Source organism: Staurois parvus, unplaced genomic scaffold (genome assembly GCF_062004578.1).
Source record: "Staurois parvus isolate SC_StPar_1 unplaced genomic scaffold, SC_StPar_1.0 ptg000027l, whole genome shotgun sequence".
Lineage (NCBI taxonomy): Eukaryota > Metazoa > Chordata > Amphibia > Anura > Ranidae > Staurois > Staurois parvus.
Genome location: NW_028317823.1, coordinates 7,216,579 through 7,244,346, shown reverse-complemented (window position 1 = coordinate 7,244,346; position 27,768 = coordinate 7,216,579). Strand labels below are relative to the sequence as shown.

General features: G+C 43.8%; 1 protein-coding gene across 1 annotated transcript in view; it reads left to right on the top strand.

Moving 5' to 3' along the window:
* Positions 1 to 27,768, top strand: part of TMEM135 (transmembrane protein 135) — a 488,083-nt gene that overhangs the window by 79,038 nt on the left and 381,277 nt on the right. Inside the window, exon 3 of the mRNA XM_089656743.1 lies at positions 9,870 to 9,962. Coding sequence (XP_089512869.1) covers positions 9,870 to 9,962 — 93 coding nt within the window. The remainder of the gene's footprint in view (positions 1 to 9,869; positions 9,963 to 27,768) is intronic.

Genomic DNA, 27,768 nt, shown 5'->3' with positions numbered 1-27,768 from the left:
AAAAAAGTCCAAAAGTTCAAATAATCAATAATGTCCAAAATAATTCATCACCAAGTAAATCCACCACCAAAAATGGTTAAATGGAACTCACCAGAGTAATATGCTGATTGTTGAAAAACCAGCATATAGTACTTGTTATTCTGGGAGAAATGAATAATATGGTGACAACAACACTGAAGAAATGAGGGATGAACTCCAACAGATGATGTGCTGCAAAGTTGAAAATCCACTCCAAAGGTGATTTAGTATCCAAACTGAGAGATGATCAGACCGTCACTCAAAAGAAAAAAGCGAACAATTATGGTGCAGTATGTTTTAAAAAGCATCAAACTTTAATAAAGAAATGCACTTACAAGCAAGGTGTCCAGACTGACACCAGTATAGACAGCGTGTGTAATGAATATAGGCGACTCAGACCCAGCCAAATATGCACATGCAACGTGCAGACAAACCAGGAGTATTCTGAACCTCACATCCAAAGGCACCACCCTAAGCTTTTCGTCATCGACGTCCTCACGGAGCGGACACATGCATTGCACATGGTTGCGGTGCAATTCTGGGACTCCCCCATTCAGTAGAATGGGTCGCATTCAGTGGGTGCTACTGCCCACTTGAACACAACAAACTGTGGCTCAACTGTGTGGTTTTTACCGCTAGTGTAGATGAGGCCTAAGACTTTCATTTATAGTTGACCTGTGGAGAGTACATTTGCATATTTGCATGTTGCATTTAAAGATTTTTAGATTCCAGAACAAAATAATCTAATGCCATAAATACAATAAAGGCATCTAGAGGTGCCATAGATTGAAACCTTAATTTGAGCTTTGTGAGCCTTAAGAATTCCAGTATACCCATCCAGATTCTTCTTATGAAGCCACGTGCTAGATGGCGCTGGCTTCTCTTGCCTTCCCCAAAGACCTGTCATAGTGATGGGTGTTTTCATTGATGAGCAGTGCAAAAAGGTGTAGGCTAACCATAGATTTCACCGACATTTGCATAATAGTGCTCCCCAAATTTCAGGGGGTAGTCACAAAATGTTTGGATTATATGTGCTCAGCAAGTTACAGAACTGACAGGTTTCTTTTAAAATTCTGGACCCAGTTAGCAACTGGGATATCCCTCACTAACCATCTTAGTAGTATACTTCAGAAGAAAGCTGACCTTCTTAAAATCAGTGGTGTCCATGACCATACGGAAGTGGTGGCCTGATCAATAAGTTGGTTCAGTCCACCCTAGAAGAGAACTCCGGTTTAAAGAAAAAGCACGGTCTCTAGAAACTTTTTTTTTTTTTTTATTTTATTTCCTTCATACATACTTTTTTCCTGGGGCTTTCTGGCCAGCCACGTGTCATCTTTGTGCTCTCTTACTCTTCTCTTTACATGGGCATTCTTCACTGCTGCAGAAAATAGCGATGGTCTTATGACGCCAGTCAACTCTCTTCAGTTTTTTTTTTGTTTTTTTTTACTGTGAGCCCAGGCCAATGTGGTGACAGAATCCCAGGAATGCCCCTGATAGCCTGCGATCACATGATGTGGGTTAAATGATGGGCTTACAGGACGTAGGTAAAATAAAATAACGTTGGACATCATTTAACCGAAAAGAGGACAAATGGAAGAGCCGAGTTTCTGAAGTATTCTAGAGTACTGCAGAAAGAGCTGTGTTTTTACAATACATTTGGTTGGGTGAGTTATTAAAAGAATCAGACAGAAAAAACATTGAGGTGTGCTTTAAAGCAGTGTTTCTTTTTTCAATCAATGCACCCTTCAAGATTCTACACAATCTCAAGGCACCCTTTAAAATTTTGCACAATCTTGAGGCACCCACTGCAAAATGTAAAAAACAAAACTAATTGTTTAACAGAATGCAGCAACATCTGCACCCAACGTCAGAGGTAATTTATTCTTCCAAAGCAAATACACTTTTGCACATTGGTACTGACTAGTATTCCATTGTTTCTCTTCTCCCTCAGTTTCTCTCTCTAACTCCACTGATGTGACCCCAGTGCTGATGGACAAGGGCAGGGGAGGGACAAACAAGGATGCTGTGCAGGTGCCCATTGTTCTTCTCATCAACTGATGACATCAATGGTTTTTTATGTCAGTAGCTAGAAAGTTGTAATGGTGCACAATGCAAACCTGTGGCTTTGTGTAACTAAAAGGCAGGCTTGAGCCACCCACTGGCTTATATACAGTTCTTGGGGCAATTTTTAGACATTTTGCCAAGGCATCCTTGATGAAGCCTAGAGCCACCCCAGGGTGCCTGGGCACCCTGGTTGAAAAAGGCTGCTTTAAAGTGACCCATGTCATTCCCCTTACTAGCCCATCCAACAGTGCCTAAGCTGTTTTGTAAGCTCTTTCATGTCACGACACTCTAGCAGTCCCTAGATAGCAGCCAATCTATTGCATCTAGAATTCAAACAGCTCATTACATGTGGGGTGGTTGGTGCTTCTAGAATATTTGCTGTGATTTTGGGGCAGCACAGTGGCTAAATAGTTAGCACTTCTGCCTGGCAGTACTAGGGTTGTTGGTTCGAATCCCAACCACAGCACCACCTTCCTGTAAACTCTAGTTTCCTCCCACACTCCAAAGACATGCTGGAATGTTAATCGGATCCTGTCTAGATTAGTATGTGTATGTATAAGTGTGAGACTAGGACCTTAGATTGTAGGCCCCTGAGGGTTAGGGACTAATGTAAATGTACATATGTAAAGTGCTGCGTAAATTGATGGCACTATATAACTACCTGAAATAAATAAATAAGTTCACCTTTCATACCATGTTACATGTTATACCCGTATTTAGGGTGTAATGTTACGAAAAGAACCATCCCCTCTTCCTCCCCTCGATTCCCTGTTGTGACAGCTAACGGGGAATCTTCAATTTTTAAAAAAACGTGGGCATGCGGGGCTCTGCCTTCCCAACCGCATCACTCAATCACTGTATTCTGTGAATGGGAAAAATACAAGTTCCGACAGCCTTTGCGGATGTTTGTTTGTAGTTCTCAATTAACTACTATGGTGTTGTTGTAGTTCATTGATTCTCCCTGTCAGAGTGTACCTGTTTGCCCATACGAGGTACAAGCACCTAGATACACTGACAGGTCTGCAGGAGTCCTGCATGACACCTGAGAGCTCGATGTACTAACTAAGCGATGTACAGCTTAGTACTGACGCTTTGATATTCTGTACATAAATGACAGCAAGGCACTTATAGTAAGTGAGTTTAGGAATAGTGCTCCTGAATTGCAGACTGGTAAGGAAATGGGGTTCCCAAAGCACCTAGCCAGAAAAAGCATAATCCATTGTTCCAATTTAAAAAAAAAAGTAAATGCACCCACACTGAGGGAAATGTGCATTTATTTTGCATTGAAGCCTGCAGAGGATTGCCACTCCTACTGACTCAACACTTTTGTGCTCCATTGATATACAGTTGTGTTCAAAATAATAGCAGTGTGTTGAAAAAAGTGGATAAAGCTGAAAATCCTTCTAATAGCTTTTATTTCCATCCACACAAATGCATTGGGAACACTACACATTCTATTCCAAATCAAAACATGAAGAAAAATAGATCAAATTTGTGAAAAGTGAATATTAGACTGTTCAAAAAAATAGCAGTGTTTTGTATTCTTTACAAACTCAAACATTCACTATATAAACTGAAAAATGTTTGAAGATTTTGCTTTCCTTTGAATCACTTAATGAATATTTAGTTGTATAAGCACTGTTTCTGAGAATTGCTGTACATCTGTGTTGCATGGAGTCAACCAACTTCTGGCCCCTGTGATCAGGTATTCCAGCCCAGGATGATTGGACTACATTCCACAGTTCTTCTCTATTTCTTGGTTTTGCCTCAGAAACTGCATTTTTGATGTCACCCCACAAGTTTTCTATTGGATTAAGATCCGGGGATTGGGCTGGCCACTCCATAACGTCAATCTTGTTGGTCTGGAACCAAGATGTTGCACATTTACTGGTGTGTTTGGGGTCGTTGTCTTGTTGGAACACCCATTTCAAGGGCATTTCCTCTTCAGCATAAGGCTAAGTCCACCTTTGTGCCCAGGTTCCATGACCTCTTCAAGTATTCTGATGTATTCAAACTGATCCATGATCCCTGGTATGCGATAAATAGGCCCAACCCGTAATATGAGAAACATCCCCATATCATGATGCTTGCACCACCATGCTTCACTGTCTTCACAGTGTACTGTGGCTTGAATTCAGTGTTTGGGGGTCGTCTGACAAACTGTCTCCAGCCACTAGACCCAAAAAGAACAATCTTACTTTCATCAGTCCACAAAATGTTGCGCCATTTCTCTTTAGGCCAGTCAATGTGCTCTTTGGCAAATTGTAACCTCTTCAGCACGTCTTTTTTTCAACAGTGGGACTTTGCGGGGGCTTCTTGCAGATAGCTTGGCTTCACATAGGCGTCTTCTAATTGTAACAGTACTCACAGGGAACTTTACACCTTCTTTCATCTTCCTGGAGCTGATTGTTGGCTGAGTCCTTGCCGTTTTGGCTATTCTTCTATCCATTCGAAAGGTAGTTTTTCGCTTTCTTCCACGTCTTTCAGGTTTTGGTTGCCATTTTAAAGCATTTGCGATCTTTTTAACTGAGCAGCCTATCATTTTCTGCACTTCTTTATGTTTTCCCCTCCCCAATCAACTTTTTAATCAAGGTAAGGTGTTCTTCTGAACAATGTCTGGAACGACCCATTTTCCTCAGAATTTCAGAGAGAAATGCACTGTAACCAGCATGTACAACATTTGCTGCCTTCCTTCCTTAAATAAGGGCAATAATTGCCACCTGTTTTTCAAAGAATGAATGACCTCACTAATAGAACTCCACACTGCTATTATTTTGAACATGCCCCTTTCAATTAGTGATTCAATTACACAGAATCAGCAGCATGCATGTCATGACTGTTGGGTCTGCTGAATTTCTATTACTCTACTACACCTGCTAGTAAATTATTTGCCATGTAGAAATATAATTTCTACCAAAAACAGTGATTGGTCAGGTTAGTGATGTCTGACTGATATTATTTTGAACACAACTGTATGTCTCTCTGCCTCGATGGTAAATGGGACTTGTACTCTTCCTCTCACAGATTCTTGTAAATAGATCTGAGACTAGATGACGCGCCTGTGCGGGTGCAGCCACATACAGCTATATACAGCTGCACCAAATTCAAATGATAATAGAATGCTGCTGGGAAATAAACCTCATCATTCAGGTAAGGGGGGAGCAGCTTGAAGGTGGCGGTAGGGGAATGTCACTACGTTTCATGCCAGACCCTTAATATGGAACCTGGGCACAAAGGTGGACTTAGCCTTTAAGAAAAGGGTTTTGGGTTGTAATGTCAGATTTGAACTTCTCTAACGCAGCAGGAGGAGCAATGTTTATGAGTTGCCAGAGGATGGTCAGATTCTTACAATAACAATACTGGAGGTGACAGAAAATGGGATTAAAAGGTTTCCTTAAACATACCCCTTTTGTGATTTTATTAATTGGGAATTGATCACTAGGGTAGAGTTCCATAAAGCAGCATCCAGTTGATATATATCAGTACCTATTAGGATACAGAAGAGGTGGCTGAGGAAGTGATTGGACAGCTTCACCAGTGCATATTAATAGGAATCCCTCTGCAAGGTCTATTTTGTTATTGTGCTGATTATTGCTTTTATCTTTGCTCAATATTTACTCTGTGCAATCAACGAAAGTCGGCACTTTCATAAACTTCCACCATTTCCTTTGTGCTGAAATATTCCAATCCAGAGGATGTAGAAGTTTGAAGTGCACAGTGATTGTCTTTGGTCCAAGAGGTACAGAGACTTGTTTACAGAGGTTGGCGGATACAGAGAACCATTGTTTCAGGAGAAGTGACCTGAATCCCTGGTCATCCCTATGAAAATCAATGTTGCATATGGTTTGTAACCCATTTTTTGCCAAACGCGTCTCACATCAGTTCTGTTTTATGCGCACGTCTTATGATTTTAGAGTGTCTGGGTGATGTAGCCATTTTTTTTTCTGTTTTTACTTGTGTGCTTACAGATGTAATTGACCATTTGTTTTCTCTCGTATCCTCTACTACTATCCTACAGAGGCACATAATCACATATTAGATAAACTTTTGGTTAGAAACCAGTTTACCTACCAATAAGTGCTTGGGACTTGGGAAAACAGCACCAGGAGGAAAGCCATAAAGGCCTAGGAAGAAAATCTTAATGGCCAAGTCCATTCTGAGAATTAAACTGGGATCTCATAGCTGCCAGTACACAATGTTACTTGCTATAGTACTTTTAGATGTGATAATTGTTGGTTGATCTGACTCCCTGCCATAAGCCCCATAAGAGGGGCATTCACAGGAGTTTATTGGCTTTTTTTTTTTTTTTTTTATTGTTTTCTGTGGTATCACATCTGTGCTGCTCTCCTACTATACATGTACAAGGTCATACAACACTAGTTGCATACTCATGGGAAGAAAAAAAGATGTTACTATGTCCTTATTTTGCCCAACCCCTCCCTCATCCAAACTGTTGTCTATGCCATGATTAAAGTGGAACTTAACTGTATCTGAACACCACAAACTGAAAATGCTGTTTATTATTATTATTATTATTATATAGGACTTATTTATTGCCGACAGTTTGCTCAGCACTTTACATTATGGAGGGAGACAGTACAGTAACAATACAGTTCAATAAAGAGGGATTAGAGGGCCCTGTTCTTTGGAGCTTACAATCTAGGAGGGTGGGGATAGTGGAACAAGAGGTAATTAGCTGTGGGGGATGGACTGGTAGGAGGAGTAGGGGATTCCAGTATTAGCTGGGGTTGGGGTAGGCTTCCCTGAAGAGATGGGTTTTCAGAGTGCGCCTAAAAGTGAGCAGAGTAGGCGATAGCCTGATAGTTTGGGGTAGAGAGTTCCAGATGATGGGTGAAGCCCTTGAGAAATCCTGGAGATGAGCATGGGAGGAGGAGACAAGGGAGCTAGAGAGTAGGAGGTCTTGCAAGGAGCGAAGAGTACGGTTTGGGTGGTATTTAGAGACAAGATCGGTGATGTAGTTTGGGGCAGAGTTATGAACGGCTTTATACGTCCGTGTTAGTGTTTTGAATTTTATCCGTTAGGCAATGGGAAGCCAGTGGAGGGATTGGCAGAGAGGGGTGGCAGATACAGAGCGGTTAGTAAGGTGAATGAGTCTGGCAGCAGCATTCATGATGGACTGGAGTGGGGATAGCCTGCAGTGAGGTAGGCCAGTGAGGAATTTAATTCATTTTTAATATTCAAAGCAAAATCCCCCAACTGTTGATGTCTCCATGCTTTGTAAATTGCTCTAAACCCCTTCTCCCCCTAGCACAGCAGTTCTCAACCTGTGGGTCGTAACCCCTTTGGGGGTCCAACGACCCTTTCACAGGGGTCGCCTAAGACCATCGGAAAACACATATTTCGGATGGTCTTAGGAACCGAGACACCGCTCTTCTATCCATCTCCAGGCGGGTCCGCCCACATGCAGATATGCCCACATAAGAGTACCCGGTGTGATGACATCATCGCACCAACCCCCATCACATACACCCCGTACAAATACAGGTGTATGTGACAAGGTGGGTGCCATGATGTACTTCTGTGGACCAGTCACACATGTGTAAAGAGCAGCTACTGTGTAGAAAGCAGCTACTCAGTTAAAAGCTGCTGCTGTGTTGAAAGCAGCACTATTGGAGGTAAAACGACACTTCATGAATTATAATTACTGGGTAAATGGTTTACTGTTGTTATATTAAGACTGTTACCCATGCTACACCATGCTTCAAGACATAATTTCATTTATTTGTAGATAGAAATAAATATTTCACAATATATAATTACATATTGTTTTGTGATTAATCACTATGCTTTAATTGTGTTCAATGTAACAATGAAAATACATCCTGCATATCAGATATTTACATTACGATTCATAATAATAGCAAAATTACAGTTATGAAGTAGCAATGAAAATAATGTTATGGTTGGGGGTCATCACAACATGAGGAACTGTATTATAAAGGGTTGCAGCATTAGGAAGGTTGAGAACTACTGCCCTAGCATTTCTAACTACAGCCATCTTGAGTAAGGACAGATGATTCATGTAGCGTTTACTTCCTGGAGTCTATCTATCCTTATCTCAGGCATGCAGGCAGGGGGTGTGCTTAGCTGATAAAGCCCCTCCTCCAGATGAAAGAAAAAAAAAGGAAATATACTACACCTTCGTATTTATATACTAATGCCCACAACATAAGGATTCAAAATAGTTAACGTTGATTGAGAAAGTTTCTTTAGAGCCTTTTCACATGGGTGGACTTGGCCAAGCAGATCCGCGGGCTTAGTGGAGAATCTGCCCAGTGATCCTTGCTGAACAGGAGGGTGACAGGTCTGTGGCCGCTCCGCTTGTGCAGAGCAGACAAGGACACAACCCACATTGCCATCTGATCCGCTAGACGGATGGGGAACGGATCCCCCATCTGTCTGTTTTTTAGCAGATTGAATCAGATGCAGGCGAGTGTAAACGGATACATGCCCATTTACATCCACCTCTCTATAGACAACAATGGAGGGTCCGATTGGGTCTGCCTGTAAAACAGACAGGCGGACCTGATTGGTCTGCCTATGTGAAAGGGGCCTTAACCTCTGTAGTGGTTTTCCCGAGTGTAGCTCGGTGTAAAATTTGAGTACCAAGAGCGGTAACCCCGAGCTACACTCGGGCTTACCATGCGGCGTTGCTCAGGGAGTCCCTGCAGCACTTACCTTGTCCTTCGCTCCCGCGATGTGTCCCCTGCAACGTCCCCGGCCATCTCCTCCGGCCGATGCCGGCATCCGGCTTCCATGTTCCGGTCCCTGTGACGTCAGGATGTACGGGCGCCGGTACCGGCGGCAAATTTGAAATTTAAAAAAAATTTCATTTTTGCTGTCATTGCTGTTTCAATGCATTTCACATATATCCCGAGTGCTTTGTCCTGTGCCCTGCCTGCATTTTGACTGTTCTTTCTGCCTGGAAACTTAGAAAAGTCCATGGCGTCCAAAAAGCGTCCCTTTACGTCAAAAGTGGGTTTAGATCAGCTAGAGAACAGCGATAGTAAATCAGAACCACTTGCAGAATTGAGTGATAATGATTTGTGGGGAAATTTCTCATCAGACACTGAAAACGATTTTGCGACTTTGCTCAGTGATGTGCGAATTTGCCTCTGTATTTCAAATTTCAGTGTTTTGGTTTGATTATATTATTGAATTAAATGTATTATTATTATTATATTATTTTTTATGATTATTTATTAAATTATAATTTATGATTTCGTGTTTCAAGTTTTATCATACCCGGGATGTTTACTAGACTCTTGTTCGGACAGATTTCAGTGAGTTATTCCTAAAAATTACAGCCTACAATAAAAAACTACATATTTCCATGCAAAAAAAATGGTACCGCTTTCAGCACCAAAAATCTGAAAGAATCATACCGCCGAGGAGGTTAAAGGATGTGTAAACCAAGCATGCAGTGGGGGTGGCCAGGCTGTTCACATAATCATAATAGAAGTAATTGTTATACACATTTTGCCTATATTAGCAGAGGAGGCAATCTAGAGAATGCTGCATTCCAGATTTAACAACCTGTTTTAGAGGTACCTGTGAACAAGATCGAAAAGAACATGGAGACGCAGGTGGAGGATCATTGACCCACAACTACGACATAAATCTATAAAGTGGTGTAGATGGCCTAAATTCCATATCATAAATCAGTCACTGTAATGAAAGTGTGCGTAGTATCCATTCAAACATTGGTTTAATGTGCCCATATCAACTTGTGACAAACTCTCTTTAATCGTAGCTCTCTATTACAGGAAAATTTTGGGGAAATTCTACTTTTGGACTCCAGGGTTTGGAGCGGCTTTACCTGCATCTTATGTTGCTATTCTTATTGAGAGAAAAAGCAGGTGAGTCTTCATCTATATTAAACGTTGCTGATGTAAGCAATAATGGGGCCTTTATAGAAAGTGTGCTAACATGAAAACTTCTTGTTCTCTTTAGTGACCAATCCTCCTCCAACTCACATTCTTATTGCAGAGTTAAAAAGGATTTAAAGGCTATTTAAATGCAAAAAAACAGACATTTCCTCTATAGCTCTTTACCAATCCATGGTTGTAGCTGCAGTAGTTTTTTAGTCTTTTTCTTTTTTTTTCTTTTATTTCACCTGGTCATACAGGCTGCAGCACACTTCTATTTTAGGGTGACTACACTCACATCTACGGAAAGGTCATTATAGTGGCCTCTGGTCAGCAGCACTCTGTAGAGAGGGTCGTGTAAGATGGACTAATGTATTTAGATTATATATATATATATATATATATATATATATATATATATATATATATATATATATATATATATATATATATATATATAAAATATACAAAGCTGATGAGAGGCAGTTAAAGCTGAACTTCAGCTAACACTTTTTAAGAAGGTGCTGCAACTTTTTTATTTTCCTTTTGGAATAAAGGTTTTAACAGAATGACTAAAATCTGACCATTGTAAGCACCCCTGTCAGTGTTAAATGCATTAAGTAACAGTTGCTATGGGCAGGCACACTTCCTGCATAAACCCCACAGTTGGCACTTTTCACACACCCTAGGCACGAGTGGAGCAGTGTCTAACAAACCTATCAATACACAATGTAATACATACTTTGTACTTGCTAAAGTCTGTGTTATGATCGTATTGTCACTCTTTGGTCAGTATCTTCCTTTTTTTTCATGTTAAAATTGTATTCTGGAGCAGCGGTATATATTTATCCATGTAATGCATACAGAGCAGGGGCGGGCTGACCATTTGGAAACTCGGGCACTGTCCGAGGGCCAGGGGTCAGTAGGAGGCCCCATGAGATACCCCTGGTACCTTTTTCATAGGCTTTTTGAGTTTGGGCAAGAACACAGGTCCCATGATCCCCTATTGCCCGGGGGCCCCATGAGTTGTCAGTCCGCCCCTGATACAGAGTACATGCTAGTTTCATGTTACCCTGTCTACTTCTGTCATCTATATCACTGATGAGGATAGGCATTGCTGAGTTCCATATCACAAGACCAGAAGAGGGCTTGTTTTATTGGTTTGGTATTGTGCCGTGAATAGGACCAGGCTGTCTATACCAATATATCAATATCACAGTTGGGTATCGTTTACACTAGACTTGTTTGACAAGCAATGTGTTGCCTTCCTGCTGTCTGTTTTAACCCCCTAAACGCCACAGCTGTGTACCCACGGAACACAACAGGGGTATAATTTCTTCTGTGGCCTTTGCAGGTAAAAGGGGAGAGGTTGAAGGACAGTAAAATCATGGCTCAACCATACGGGTGACAATATGACAGACAATGTAGATATACTGCTAGAGTGTAATTATTCCACACAAGGTTCTCTTTGTTAAAGGCATGGTCTATCATATTTAGGGTGGAAAATAAAAAATTGTAATATTCCTCAAATCCCATCGCCCACTTACATGAATCGCAAGTCTCTGGAGCATTTTGTATTTTTTTTTCTCATTTAGCATACCTGTGTATGGTTCCACCCATACAGCCACATCATCCATTCATTCCATCCAGCACATGTGCGGTGACATCAACACACTTGTGGTTGATTGTTTACATCCTCCTGCCCATAACAGGTGGTTCGTACCCCCATACAGACCTGGAGCTGGGTGTAAACAATGCAGCAGCCTGTGCATTGCACCCATGATCCACTAATTGTGGTTGCAATACTCTGCAGGCTTCTGTGCACATTTTAATATATGCACATCCTATTAATTCATTGTTGATGTTTTTGTTCCTTTATTTTAAAGGTGAACTATACCTTTAAGTTAAACTAAGCGCACAGCTTTCTTGCATTATGATTCAGGGAGAAAGATGTGATCGGACTGACTGTGAATTTTTCTTTGATTTGAGTGAAAGGTTTATGGAATCTGACTCCATACAGTTTGATTAATGGCAGCAGTAGAGAAGACCGCCAGACAGACGTCAAATATATCTCTGCTCTTCAGCCACAATGATGAGTGAAACCTTGGAGTGTTATTTGAACACAGGGGTTCTTCTAGTGCTTACAGCATTTCCCCGACACCCAGACGCAGGGCTTTTATTAGTGTTTCTGGGTGAGTTTGGCACTTCTTGCCACCCAAAATGTTCCAAAATGCAACTCTCTGCATCAGTGGTACAGCTGATATAAGTACATAAATGTGACATGATATCAGCCTCTTCCAAACCCTTGTACAGTCACATTCAGACTAGGAGAGACTGGCAGAACTGAAAGCTAATTAGTTCCTGGTCATACCGGTGTGACTTGTCATGCAATTTGATAGTTTCAAATCTCATAACAAGTCGCACCCTATTGTCCGCAATGGAAGCAGTCATATCAGTGCAATTCCGACTCCATCGGAGTTGCACCGATTTTGAAAATATTTCATGTACTTTTTGCAAGTTGAGGTGCAACTTGCATAGACATGTGTGGATGAAGTCTCAGTCGTACCTGAAGTCGGTCTGACATCCGACTTTGAAACTGTGCGACTACACTTGAATTCGCACAGTTTCAAAGCCGGATTTGGTGTGACCAAAGTTTTGCTACCTACATGTGTGTAGACAGAAAATATACTGATAGGAGGAGCAAGCAAAGCGAGCAGAGGGTTGACCTTGTCAGTCTGCTACATCTTTCACTTTCTCAGCAGGCTAGGGGTGGAGTGAGAACATCCTTCTATTTCTTAGGCCCTATGCACACTGGGTGTTTGCCCAGCTCTTCCATATACCTTTCTCCTGGCAGAAGAAAAGCAGCATCACAAATGCACCTAAAGCCACAGTTTGCGAATGCATTTTGGTGTGTCAAGCACTTGGACTTTCATTCATTTCACTGGCCAGAATATTAAAGTGATTGTAAAGGCTCAATATTTGTTTTACCTTCTGTAGACAGCAGCCTCCCCAGCCCCCTTATTTCCTACCTGAAGCCCTATCTTGATCCAGCAATATGCACTAGAGCCTTAGCTGTCCCAGGTCTGTCTCTCCTCATTGGCAGAGACAGCAACTTGAGCCATTGGCTCCCGCTGCTGTCAGTCACAGCCAGTGAGCCAATGAGAAGAAAGCGGTGGGGGGGGGGGCACGTCTGTGTGAATGGAGCCTTCTCGGGTGCCCTCACCTGCTTGCTATGGGGGCACTTGGTAAAACGGAGGGGCCAGGAGCACCAGCAGGTGACCCAAAAAGAAGAGGAGCCAAACTGCTTTGTGCAAAACCACTGCACAGAGCAGGTAAATATAACATGTTTGTTATTTAAAAAGACAAAACAAATCTGCCTTTACAATCCCTTTAATTTATTCTGGCCATTGACTGAACACTCAAGCGCTTGAGGCATCTAGCGATAATGTGTTTAGACGCATTGGACAATTTTTATTAGAAAAGTGTTTATCTCCTTAACGTGCTGTCTTTTTCGGTTTTTTTCTGCCTCTAAACGCCTATGTGTGCATGGACTAACATAGAGGGGCATTTAGAGGCAGAAAAAAACCCATAAAAATGGCATTTTTGACGCTGAGCATGCATAAGGCCTTAAAATATATTTAGCAACTTAAAGAGGCGTTAGAACCCCTGTCAAATTTTTATTGAGTATTTGTCTTGGTGACAATTGTCACTGGAACAGACATTAAAAGGGACATTTTTCCATGAGTACACTTGTTCTGGTGATAGCTGTTTAAGAAGGTACTTCGTTTACTTTAAAACATTTCTTCTCACTTTCACTTGTGTATACAGCACAGGAAGGAAAGGGAAATCTCCCCAACAAGGCAGAGATGGCAAAAGAAAACTTGAAGGGGTTTTTACCATCCTCTACTCCTATCCAAAAATAAAAAAAGGTTTGGCCTTAGATATACTGTATCCGTAAGTGCTGTCTGTGCTGTGTGGTAAAACGATGGTAATATCATAACTGGATGGACAGAAATACAAATTGGCAGGTAAAACCTCTGCAATATATATATTTCCTCTTTTCCTGGAGTTTAGCTTTTGAGCTGCAGAAAAAAACATTGATGCAGACTTGAGGATTAGTTGTTCCTAGAGCAACCCCTTACATAAAGCTATAAGACTGTACACAGTAGGGTGGCCTTGTGTGCCCCAGTAATACCAGGATGATACACTTTTGATGTATAATTTGTACTTCTAGCAATTCCTCTGCGGTCATTGCAGGCCATGTAACATACAATGCCTTGTTATGTATATAGGGAAATAGCTGGCTCTACTCCACCGGGGCTGTGACAACAGCCAGTGATAGAATGTGAAGACTTAACAGGTGCTCAGTGCAATGTGGGAGCGTTGTCTCAAATAGCCAAGAGGAGCTCGCTCAGCGTTTCCCATCTCTTCCCTTGCATGGGGTGTTTCTTTCCTAGAGAATCATATCACTTGAGAAGGACATCTGTCCCCCGTTACCATGTCCTGCCTGGTAGCATCTGCCACTCCATCGCCAGCTGTAATTAATAGTAAGCTATTTATTGCTGGTGGATCAACATGTGTTAATTTGCCTTCGTAAGATTTATTATCTGTAGTACAACTGCTATGAATCCCTCAATGAACAATTTTAAAGGACTCAACAGTACGACAGTATTTGGCCATTGCTGAAATGGATGCTGCACTAAAATGTTCCAGACTCAGAGGATGCTCTGGATCACATCAGGTGTGTTCACCTTCCAACAACAATGAAATAGGAGGCACTGGACCCATATTTTCAATGGGTCAGACAAGCTATCACTGGGCACATTAACTGAGGTTTGGCAACAGTCCAAAAAATGAGGACACCCCTTAAAAAACTAGAGTTGAAAATCCTTGTATATGCAGTCTAGTGAGGACACTAAACAAAAACCCACGTGCCCAGAGTTTTTAATGGTAAAAAAAACCCACCTCACAGGAACACATTGGATGCCCAGCAAAAGCACAATGGCAGCTGAAGGCATCCAATGTGTCCCCACACCAAATCGGCGAACAAACTATACAAAAATATGGCAACCACCCCAATGTATAACTATCCTGTGCAGTAAGCTGCACATGGAAGGGCAACACAGGACTCTGTCACAACCCACCCACCTCAGCTGAATGGCAGTGAATGAAGAATTTGTGACATCATTGTATTAAGAAATCTTCATTAACCAAAAAGGTAAGCAATTATTTAACAATCTATTGCAGCGGTTTTCTTCGGCATGGGGAGCTGGTTCTCTGTATTTAAAGTGAGGGTGATCCTGGAGCATTATTGGGTGATAGACCTGCTCAACAGACCACCACTTGGCTGTTTCCATTGACTTTGGCTTGCTTCCCGGCCTTTTGGCTAAGATCAAGTGTAGTTTCCATTCTTACCAGTTTTCACAAGGGAGAGCGGAATTGCCCCTATGGCAAGGGGTGGCGCTGACTAGTGCTCGCCAATGTAATATGGTCGGAATGATGAAAGGTCCTTTTTCGCCCAGGTTGAATCTGGCCTGGTGCACCAGGCTTGTCCCCACTTGAAGGCATAACTCTAAGTCCAAATGCCTTTCTGGTAGGTATTGTGCTGCACTGGTCTGCTCAGGGGCTGGATTGAATGAAGCCTGTTGTGCTTGTGCCCCTGGATTAGCAGTTCAAGTTGACAGAAATTCTCACGGTGGGGAAGCTCATTTTGGATTTATTACGGTACCAAGGTCACATGCACTTCAGCATGCTTTTTTCACACCTGCCTCCTGGGCTGGGTCTTGTGGCTGATACCAGAAGAATTGGTTAAACCGGCTGGAAGGCCAGCTATTACACAATGAAGCACTTTTCTGTTTCCCCTTTCCCCATTTGTATGTTTTTTTTTGCATGTATACACTACACTGCTACTTTACTTACACCCGGCAAGTAGGGTGTAGGTCTTTGAGCCTGGCATGAAAGTTTTTGGGGGGGGGGGGGGGGGGGAGGAGGGCATATGGACATTTGATCAGGTTTTCCGCCTTCCCATGGGGTCTCGGTTTTGGAGTGCCCCACTTAGTTCATGAGTAGACTTTGCTTCAGCAGCTCTCCTGAAGGAAGGGGTCTGCCTGGCTTCATCTGAGTGGTCCATGAGTACCCCAGTCCCTGTCAGGAGCCTTGCAGCCCTGGGGTACAGGGCCAGGGTCCTTTCTCTGCAAGGGAGGACCATATGTACACCCTGTACACGTTTTTTGTATGCTTCACTTCTGTGTTCTCACTTTTCTGCTGGTATTCAGAGTGTGTGCTATGCACAGGGGAGCTTAAACAAGAAAAAAAACTAGGCTGTTTGCTGTTTTAAGAATGTGTCCACCACTGGCCTGAGAGTACCAGTGTTGGATCCTGTGGCCAATCAGAGGGAAGAAATACTCCAGCATCATGGTAAAAGTATTAGTAAATCTCTAATTACATAGCTCAAATTCTGAAGTGCTTTCCCAAACACATAGGCCATTCAAATTGGACCCTACCACTAAAAAAGCTCACTAAATCAACTGAAGTTGAATATAATTTTTGTTTGGAGACCTCATTAACAAATGTGCCCAGAGTACCCAGAGAAAAGGTTGAAAAGGTTGAGTCCTGGTGGTAATTGATCTCACCTCTACATGTTTAAACTATGCTAGGTAGTAGATACCTTTTGTTTTCTTCCCTACCATGGGTGGTCTTTATTTCTTTTCTTTTTACCTCCCCTACATGTTGATTCCAGAACATTGAGTGCTAACCCATAAACTGCTGTCCTGTGATCCTGCATTTTGATAATGAAGGTTTGTCTGACTGAGCAGACTTTGCGGTATTTCTGAATGTGGGTCATTAGGGATGTGGTCTGTGCTCTGGGAATTAATATAGAACTGCTCATATATAGAGGAGCAAGTGATCTGTTGAATATACACCAATCAGCCACAACTTTATGACCACTGACACGTTAAAGCGGAGCTCCAGGCTCCCCACAAAAAAATTTAAGTCAGCAGCTACAAATCCCGTTAAGTCATGCATAGCAGTGTGCAGGAGCTGACAGGGGCGAGATCTGTATTGTTTACTTACAGTTCTCTCCCTCCATCGGTAATGCTCCTCGATCAGCGGGTGGCGGCGAGTAATCACTGACCGGGACCCAGTGATTGACAGCTGAGGCTGCGAATAGCAGTGCAGGTAGGGCGCGTGCACTCCTCCTACCCGGAAATGCAAAATCGTGTGTGTATATTATATATATATATATATGTATGTGTGTATATATATATATGTATGTGTGTATGTATATATATATATATATATATATATATATATATATATGTGTGTGTATATATATATATATATTTTTATGATTTTGCACACCCATGCCGCCCTGTAGCAATATTGCTGCTATAGGATGGACGAGAAGCTGTTAATGGATTAATTCACCTTTTACCAAAAAACTGCCTCTGCAGGTAAGGGACATCTGTAGATAAAAACAAACTGAGCAGCTTTGATCAATGTTGAACAATGCCCTTGGTGTAGGCCAGGCATGTCAAACTCAAATTCATTTTGGGCCACATCAGCATTATGGTTGCACTGGATCTGGTGGAGGAGTTCTGTCTTCCTTCATTGCTGCCGACTGCTGAGACAAGGTGGGGGTGGAGACGAGGGGGGTGCCACAGCTGCAGGAAAGATGCGAAGGCCCCATGAAATGGCTTGATGTGCTGGATTGGGTCTGTTGGACTTGGGTTTGATGCATGTGGTGTACCATTTACATACCTCCCAAAACATGGCTGAAAAACAGGGATGGTACCCTCCTGCCTTGTTGCTAGGATGTTGCGAAGACATTCCCAGTCATTAAAGCGGAGCTCCACCCAAAAGGGGAAGTTCAGCTTTAAGGACTGCTCCCCCGCTCCCCATTAAGAATTGGCACCTTTCGGGACTTTTGGGACACGTGACAGGTCCGAGAAGACTACAGGACCATTCATGAAGCGCAGTGCTACTCGGGCATGCGCAGTGGGTACCCGACTGTGAAGCCGCAAACGGGCTGCGGGGGACACACTGCGAGACCGAGGGACAGGTAAGTGGCTGTTTTTTAGAAAGTCAGCAGCTACGGTTTTTGTAGCTGCTGACTTTTATTTTTTTTGACAGGGTGAGCGGAACTCCGCTTTAATGCTCATCCCCACCATCAAAGGAGAGCACACTCTCAAACCCCCGCACACAAGTGGTCCACTGTCTCCTTTTCTGCAGCTTTGCTGAGCTCAGAGCTACTGCCACAGTGGGGAGAGAGTGCATGCAATGGGGTTTGAATAGGCTGAGAACAGGGGTGGACTGACAACTCATGGGGCCCCCGGGCAATAGGGGATCATGGGGCCCCTGTGTCCTTGCCCAAACTCAAAAAAGCCTATGAAAAAGGTACTGGGGCATCTCTTGGGGCCCCCTACTGACCCTGGGCCCTTGGGCAGTGCCTGAGTTTCCAAATGGTCAGTCCGCCCCTGGCTGGGAATGTCTTAGCATGTCCTAGAAACAAGGCAGGACGGTATGATGCCGTCTCTGGGAATTTTTTGGCCAGGCTTTGGGAAGTACATAAATGGCCTACACCTATAGCAAGGCCTTACATTTGGTCAAAGCTGCAGTTTATCTATAGGTGCCCTTTACCTGCATGCAGGCAGTTTTCTGGTAAAGTTGAACTAACCCTTTAAGGTTCAAAGGAGCAACATTGTTAGTAGTTTCTCTTCAAATGTCTAAAGAATTCTTCCAATAGAATATATAGAGACGTTCTGGTTTAGGCCAGAGTCCTGCTTTAGATTTTATGGCAGTCATTGCAGTTCACTGTCTGTTTTTATCACCTTCCTTCATGCAGCCTGCTCTTTTCCTCTGTTTATTTATCGCTGTCATCACTAATTATTTTTTGTCCTGTAGCGTCCTTGTCATCTCCTTCCTTGTTTTGTTCTGCTGACTTTCTCTTCTGTTACTCTCTTCAGTCTCTTCATTTCTCTTCTCTCGTCTGACATGTTCAGCCTCCTTTTTATCACTTGTTATTCTCTCCCTCTTCTAGTTCAGTCCTTCTGAAGGAACTCTTATCTCATTTTTGTCTGTATTCTTTTTATTCTTTTGTTATTTTGCAGTTTTAGCTGGTGAATATCATTGTTGTATGCCCACTCTGTATTGTATAGTCCTTTAAAGTATATTTCTATCTTTAAGAAACCCCCACTGTATACTTGCTATGCGTATTCATACACACAGCATACCTAAAATAAAAAAATCTCTTACCTTTTCTAGTTTCTTTAGAGCAGACTATACATAAAACAGGCAGGTTGTGTTGTTCAAAATACAGTAGTTTACAATTAGGGATAGCATTATGAACAGGTTTTTTAAGTGCATTATTATTCAAGGTACCACCCAAGCCTTGAATTCTTCAACCATTTATTAGGACAAATGGCATGCCCATCTAGTTTACAACTGATCATTTTATCTGCCAGCACAGTACAGACAGGGTTAATTTTAGTAAATATGAATCCCTAGCTACCTCAAAGTATAGACAAGCCTTTTTTTTAATTTTGGAAAGAGTAGGGGAGGATTATTACCCCTGTCAGTTTTTTTGCCATCTGTGTCCCATTGGGGAGATTTACCTTCACTTCCTGTCCCATAACCAAAACAGGAAGTGAGGGGAAATCCCTGCAAATTAAGAGAATCCATTGGGGCCCCCCAAGTCACTAGAACTAGTATCCCCATTGGAAGGTTTACCCTTTATTATTGTTCTTGGGATAACCCAAAATTTGTTATTTTCTTATACCTTTGATGATAATGGTAAACGGGACAAATTGAGAGGGTGTATCTCTCTAACTGAGACAGAGGGAGCACTAAATACCCCACAACGTTTCTAATCCTTCTCCAATCATATCCAAAACTAAACACAAACTTTTGCCTTTTGTTATACTTTAAAACTACATAAAAAAAGAAAAACTAGTAGGATTTTCCAGCAAGTACAAGGGTAAGCAGAAATGTATTATATTTTAATTTATGTTAAACTGTATGTCCCAGTTTGCCTGCAAAAATGGGAACACACATTAACACCAGGACCCTTTAAGTGGTGTATTTTCACATTCTGTTGCACTTTTAAGGCACACTGCTGTAAGATGACCTTTTTATAATATATGGACTGTCAATGCATGGTAACACATTGACAGACCTGCACTTTTTTTTTCCAAAACAGTGCACCACAGTGAACTAATGGTTTACATATGTACACTGTGGTGTGCTAAATCTCTGAGGTGGCATTATCCCATCCTACGTTTTTGCCTTAACATTGCTAAGAGATTCCCAGCTGTTATTGTTCACCTCCACCATCACAGGAGTACGTTTTCAAATGGTGAGCTCACAGCTACTGTGTAAGGGGAGAGAAAGCACACGTGAGGGGGTTTGAATTGGAGAAAGATTTCTCTGATGGTGGAGGTTAATAGTAAGAGCTAGGAGTCTTAGCAACATCCTAGCAACAAGGCAGGACAGGATGATGCAACCACTGGAAGTTTTTCAGTCAGGCTTTGGGAGGTATGTAAATGGACTGCACCTATAGCAAGGGCTTTGGTCAAGGCCAGGGCTGGTGCTTCCATTAGGCAAACTAGGTAGCCACCTAGGGCGTACTGCCACATAGGGGTGCCTGGGTGCATCACCCTCTCTGTGTGGCCTATGGACCTCTTGTATGAATTCTCCATTTCTGTGAGTCCCCCAATCCCCATACACAGGGAATGATGGTATCTTTACTCTGCACAATTGTCTCACTGCCTTTCTCCACACAAATATATATATATATATATATATATATATATATAAAATAGTATTCTATGTAGCAGCCTGTCCACACACATGCCCATTTAGTGTGTGTGTGTATATATATATATATATATATATATGTATGTGTGTGTGTGTGTGTGTGTGTGTATATATATATATATATATATATATATATATATATATGACAGTATTCCATGTAGCAGTGTAATGTTGGCTCCCCCTAGTATGGGAAGTGTTAGGAAGCAGTCTCTGATCGGAGGATCGGTCCGTTCATCTCCAGTACACACACAATCATCCAGCTGTAACAGGGAGCCGGCTAGTGACTGGGGCATGTCCAGTGCTGGCTTTTTCCTTTTTCTACACAGCTGGAGCCAATCAATAGGTGGGGTGTGCTCTGGTGCAGGGTTGACCCTATGTGAGTAGGATGATCTGCGTCCAATGTGTATGAGAGGGAAGCAGGGTAGTGCTGGGAAGCCACCTGTCCTCACTGAGAACTGCAGCCTGGACTCCAAACCCTGGTAGGAGCCATCAGAGGTGAGCGGAGGCTAGGAGGATGGCGGGTCAAGGAGGTGACAGGAGGAGGAGGGTGGACAATGGTGGGGGGAGGGGAGTGGATGCGGCCATGTCATAAACGATCCTTTCAGCTGAGGGGAAGGGCTGCAGAGGGGGAGGAAGAAAAGACACAGGAAGATGCTGGGTGTCTGGTGCCAGTGTAGCAGCTGAACTGCCGCTCCTTCCAGTATTCCTCTCAGAGTCAGTCCCTTACTGCAAGCTGGCTGGCGGCTGCTGATCACTATGGATTTTTGTAACGCTGTCTCTTTTTTTTTTTTTTTTCTTTTTTTTTGTTTTTGCCTGATTGGATAATAAAGTTTTATTTATATATGTTTAATATATATTTTGTCTTTAATATTGGTGCTGGTGGCATCATATGGCACTTATATTTTGCAAATTAAAAGAAATGTAAGTTTCATGTTTTGCTGATTTTCATATTTTCTACTGTTTTTAAATTTTTTTTTTTTGAGGAGGCACAAGTAGCTGGTCTTGCCTAGGACGCAAAATAGCCTAGCACTGGCCCTAGTCAAGGCTACACAGTTTGTTTTTATCTGGAGATGTCCCTTTACCAGTTTTTTGGTAAAGGTAAATTAAACACAATTTAGTTCTGATATACTGTATATTCATTAAAAATGGTGAAAGTATAAATCCAGTAGAATTTTTTTTAACGTTGCATAGACTAGACCAGTGTCTCTCAATCTTTTTTTCAGTTAAGGCACCCTTTTAAATTCTGCACAATCTCAAGGCACTCCATTCTAAAATTTAAAAAACTAAACTTACAGTTTTACTTAACACAGCAACATTATTATTATTATACAGTATTTATAAAGCGCCAATAGTTCACTCAGCGCTGTACATTACAAAGGGGGACAGAACATGTGACAGAACAATACCAATACAATGCAGAACATGAGGGGATCGAGGGCCCTGCTCTTTCGAGCTTACAATCTAGAAGGGATGGGGCAGTGGTACAGGAGGAGATAGCTGTGGGGGATGGAGTGGTAGGAAGAGTGGAGGAGGTCAGCAAGTTAGCAGGGGGTGAGGTAGGCTTCCCTGAAGAGATGGGTTTTCAGGGTGCGCCTAAAGGAGAGGAGAGTAGGTGATAATCTGATGGGTTGGGGCAGGGAGTTCCAGAGGATGGGTGACACCCTGGAGAAGTCCTGGAGGCGGGCATGGGAGGAGGAGACCAGGGAACTAGAGAGAAGGAGGTCTTGTGAGGAGCGGAGTGTGCGTGCTGGGCGGTACTTGGATATTAGGTCAGTGATGTAGTTCGGGGCAGTATGGTGGACAGCTTTGTACGTCAGTGTTAGGATTTTAAATTTGATCCGTTGTGCAATCGGAAGCCAGTGGAGGGATTGGCAGAGGGGGGTGGCGGAAATGGAGCGGTTGGAAAGGTGAATGAGTCTGGCAGCCGTATTCAGGATCGACTGAAGCGGGGATAGCCAGCGGCGAGGCAGGCCAGTGAGGAGGGAGTTGCAGTAGTCGAGTCGTGATATGATGAGGGAGTGGATGAGCTGTTTAGTGGTTTCTGGGGTTAGGAACATGCGGATTTTGGCGATGTTGCGGAGGTGGAGTCTGCACGAGTTTGTTAAAGATTGGACTTGGGGCTGGAAGGATAGGTTGGAGTCCAGAATGACACCAAGTACTCTGGCCTGCAGAGCGGGTTTGATATTGGCGTTGTTGGATGTGATGTAGAAGTCAATGGGGGGTGGGGTTCGGGCTGGGGGGAAGACAAGGAGCTCGGTTTTGGAGAGATTCAGTTTAAGGAAGTGGAGCGACATCCAATCTGATATGTCGCTCAGTAGGTGTGTGATTTGGGCAGAGACCGAGGGGGTGAGGTGGGGGGTTGAGAGATAGATTTGTGTGTCGTCGGCATAGAGGTGGTAGTTGAAGCCGTGAGAGTGTATGAGTTGGCCAAGGGAGGAGGTGTAGATGGAGAAGAGAAGGGGCCCAAGGACAGAGCCTTGAGGGACCCCAACAGAGAGGGGGAGTGAGGGGGAGGTGGTAGCATTATAGGTAACGCTGAAAGAGCATTGTGACAGGTAGGATGAGAGCCAGGAGAGAGCAGAATCTCTGAGGCCAAGGGAGTGTAGTATTTTGAGGAGGAGGGGGTGGTCAACTGTGTCGAAGGCCGCAGAGAGGTCAAGGAGTAGGAGCACTGAATAGTGGCCATTAGCTTTGGCGGTTAGAAGGTCGTTGGAGAGTTTGAGTAAGGCGGTTTCGGTGGAGTGTAGGGGGCGGAAGCCAGACTGTAGGGGATCGAGGAGGTTGTTGTCGTTGAGGTGAGAACATAGGCGGGTGTAGACGAGACGCTCGAGGAGTTTAGATGTAAGTGGGAGCAGGGAGATGGGTCTGAGGTTGTTCGGGTCATTGGGGTCCAGGGAGGGCTTTTTAAGTATGGGGGTGATGTGTGCATGCTTCAGTGGGGAGGGGAAAGTGCCGGAGGAGAGGGAGAGATTAAAGATGTGGGTGAGGGAGCGTAGGATGGAGGGGGAGGGAGGTCGTAGGAATTGTGAGGGGATAGGGTCGAGGGGGCAGGTGGTGAGGCGGGCATCAGAGAGGATCTTGGAGACTTCCTCGATGGTAGTAAGGTCAAAGGTGTGGAGTGTTGGGGGAGCTTCAGTATGAGGAATGTAGGGTGGGGTGGGAGTGGAGGTCAGAGCAGTGGTGGGGCCGTGGGAGAGGGGTGATGAGGGGGTAGCTGAGTGAGGGGGAACGGGGTTGGAGGGAGTTTGAGCAGTGACGAAGTCCCTGCGGGTAATGTCGAGGGGGAGGGGGGATGAGGGGGTAGCTGTGTGAGAGGGGACGGGTTGAGAGGGCGTGTGAGTTGCGGCAATGTCCTTGCGAATTGTGTCAATCTTGTTTTTGAAGTGATTGGCAATCTCAAGGGCGGTGAGTGAGGTGCTGGGTGGAGGTGGGGGTGGAGAGAGTAGAGAGTTGAAGGTGGAGAAGAGTCGGCGAGGATTGGAGGAGAGGGCCTTGATGAGGGTCAGGAAGTAGGCTTGTTTGGCTGCGTGGAGGGAGGAGGTGTAGGTGCGGAAGGCAGATTTGTAGCAGGTGAAAGCTTGTTGGGATTTTGTTTTGCGCCATAGTCGCTCCAGGGCATGACTGCGTCGTTTGAGGGTTTTGGTGTGATCAGTCTGCCAGGGCTGGAGCGGTCGGAGTCTGATGTTGCGTGTGGTTAAAGGCGCTAGTGAGTCAAGGGCTGCTGTCAGCGCGTTGTTGTAGGCAGTCATAGCCAAGTCGGGGCAGGACAGGGGGAGGATGCGGTCGTGGAGTTGATCAGCTGCAGAGTGGAGGGGGGCAGGGTTAAGGTTGTGGAGGTTACGGCTGGTAGTAGTGTGGCATTTGGAGGGGTAGGCGTTGGAGGACGAGGAGATAGAGAAGGTGATCAGGTTGTGGTCAGAGAAAGGGAAGGGGGTGTTAGTGAGGTTGTGGGGAGTGCAGCGGTTGGAGAAGACAAGATCAAGGATATTCCCGTCGGAGTGGGTGGTGGATTGTATGCACTGTGCAAGTGTAAAGGAGGAGGTTAAGTGGAGGAGACGGGCTGTGTCTGGGTTGTCAAGGTTGACAGGGATGTTGAAATCCCCAAGAATGATGGTGGGTAGCTCAGAGGAGAGGAAGAAGGCCAGGAGGAGAAGTCTTCCAGGAAGCGGGGTATGGATCCAGGAGGCCGGTATATCACAGCAATCTTCAGGGGGGTTGGGGAGAATAGTCGGACACAGTGGGCCTCGAAGGAGGAGAAGGATAGGGAGGGGGGGTTTGGGAGGACTCGGAAGGTGCTCTGCGGTGACAGGAGCAGACCAACCCCACCACCTTTACGACCGTTAGGTCTGGGTGAGTGGGTCCAGGTGAGACCTCCATAGGAGAGTGCAGCAGGGGAGGTAGAGTCAGTGGGCTGGATCCAGGTTTCCGTGATCGCCAGGAGGTTGAGGGAGCGGGAAACAAAGAGGTCGTGGATGGCGGTAAGCTTGTTGCACACCGATCGGGCATTCAGGAGTGCACATGAAAACGGGGGGGAGATTTTAGGGAGCAGGGGGACAGATACTAGGTTGCGGTAGGACATGGAGGCGGGAGGGTGTTGTGCGGGTGAGGGAGGTGGTGGAGGGCCAGGATTCGGGGAGATGTCTCCCGCGGCTAGGAGGAGGAGAAGGGTGAGAAAGGTGGCATGGGAGCGGGATGTGCAGGAGCGTGAAAAACTCCTAGTGGAGGTGTTCGGGTCAGTGGGAGAGTGGAGTAATAGGAGGAGGTGGTGGGTGCCATAGAGGGGCGAAGGAAGCAGTGAGGACACAATATACAAATGTTTAGGAGGAGCAGAGGGATATAGTGAATGGATTTTGGGAATGGAGGAGAGGAAAATGAGAAGGAGTAGAAGAGGCATTGTGGGGGGTGATGAGAGCAGTAGTAGGGAGATGATAGCAATGAGGGGGAGATGTGCAAGTTTTGGGGTGGAGCAGAGGGGTAAAGAAATTAGATTTGGGAACAGAGGATAGTAGTATGAAGAGGAGGAATGTATTATATAAAGGTACACAGAGTGGGAGTCAGGCATGTAAGAGATGTTTCCCAGGGTGTTTGCTTGCAGTCTGTCCAGCATGCAGTAGAGTTTCTTGCTGTTGTTGTGTCTTTCTCCTGCTTTAGTTCAACTGCTGTGTTTAACTGCTTCGCACTCTTTCGAAGCCGCACTCCGTCAGAAGCAGCACCCCCATCAGAGACTGTGCCCCCATCAGAGAACATCCACACATGTAGGACGCCCAATATCAGAGGTGATTTATTCTACCAAAGCAAATACACTTTTGCACACTGGTACTGACTAGTATTCCAATGTTTCTCCTCTGCCTCAGTTTCTCTTCCTCACTCAGATAATGTGACCCCAGTGTTGATGGAATACTGCACAATAATTGATGTTAGTGGGAGAAATTGCGCCCTGTTGTTGGTATCACTTGGCAGAATAATCTGTGGGAGGAATAGTGCTCCAAGGGTTGGATAAAGGCAAGCAAAGGGCCACAGTTTTGGAGACCACTGATTTAGATAAAGTGAACACTAGGAGGTACTTCCAAAAATAATGAGCTCAGGAGTGCAAAGAGATGGCCTCATCAATATTCTGCTGCTCCTTCAATATCCAATCAGCAGTCTGGACAGAGAGAGGAAACAGAACGTCAACAATCGTTTTTTTTTCTCGCAGTCCCTTATCAGATTAGTAAGTACCATTGAGTTTTGACATATTTTCATATACTGCTATGTGCCAGATTTAGCTACTCAGAACATTTTTGGGGGTTATGTCCCTTTTGGGTCTGCATCCTTTCCTTCACACTTGTCCCTGCCTTCAGAGTTTGCATAGTTTTTATCTATTCTCTATGGTTGGACCTTTGATATTTCTATGAATCCTGCTCCTAAGTAGACTCTAACCCCCTTCCTCTATCCCCGTGGTTGAATCAGCTGGTGGACTCGGCAGGCAGGGCTTGGAAGAGTTTTTCTATAGTGTCTAGGGAGTGGAAATCACATTGTAGGCCTGTGTCTTGGAACGCTTTAACATTGACCTTAACCATTAGCCTCCCGGCCAATGGCCGTTTGGCGGCTTCAAAAGTGTCTCTGCACTCCGGGTGCACGCCATTTGGCGTGCTCCCGCACATGCGCAGTTTGCGCTAATGCAGAGTGGCGCAGCAGTGCAATCTGTCACCGGCCGTGCACCTCGGACACGGCCGAAGACAGATCCGAGTACCGGCTCCCGTTGCTGGTACCATGTGACCTGCTGTGACCAATCACAGCAGGTCACATGACAGTTGTATACAATGGATGGCTTCATTCATGATGCCATCCATTGTATACTAGTGCCTAGCTGTGAATGGTCACAGCTAATCACATGCACATGTCATGTGATTAGCTGTGACCAAATCACAGCTAAGCACAAAAAAAAAAAAAAAAAAAGCTGAATGAATCGATTTCATTCAGGTAAATGCTTGCTTATAGCAAAGTAATTCTTTGCTATAAGCAAATTGTGTAAAAAAAAAAAAAAATACTGATCACTTCCCCAAAGTAGTACAATGTTACTATGGTAACATTGTACTACTTTGGTCATAGTAAAATATGAAAAAAAATCTTTAAAAAAATAAAAAAAAATGTAATAAAAAATTAAATATAATAAAAAAATAAAAAAATTAAAAAAAAAATATATATTTTTTTTCATACTGTCACCAGTCAGTGTCCCTGATCACTGCCATACCAGTTATATGATGACGCTGTACTGCACTGGTGACAATATGTAAAAAAAAAATAGTGAAAATAATTTTTTTAATTTTTTCATTTTCCGAAAAATTATGACAAAAAAATACAACTTCAAAAAACTCGCCATACCTCTTATGAAGTACGTCGGACTGTCTACTCTGCAAAAAGGGGTCATTTGGGGATATCTGTACTATTCTGACATTCTTGGACCTCAAGAAATTAGATTGGCTGTCAGTACTTCAGGATT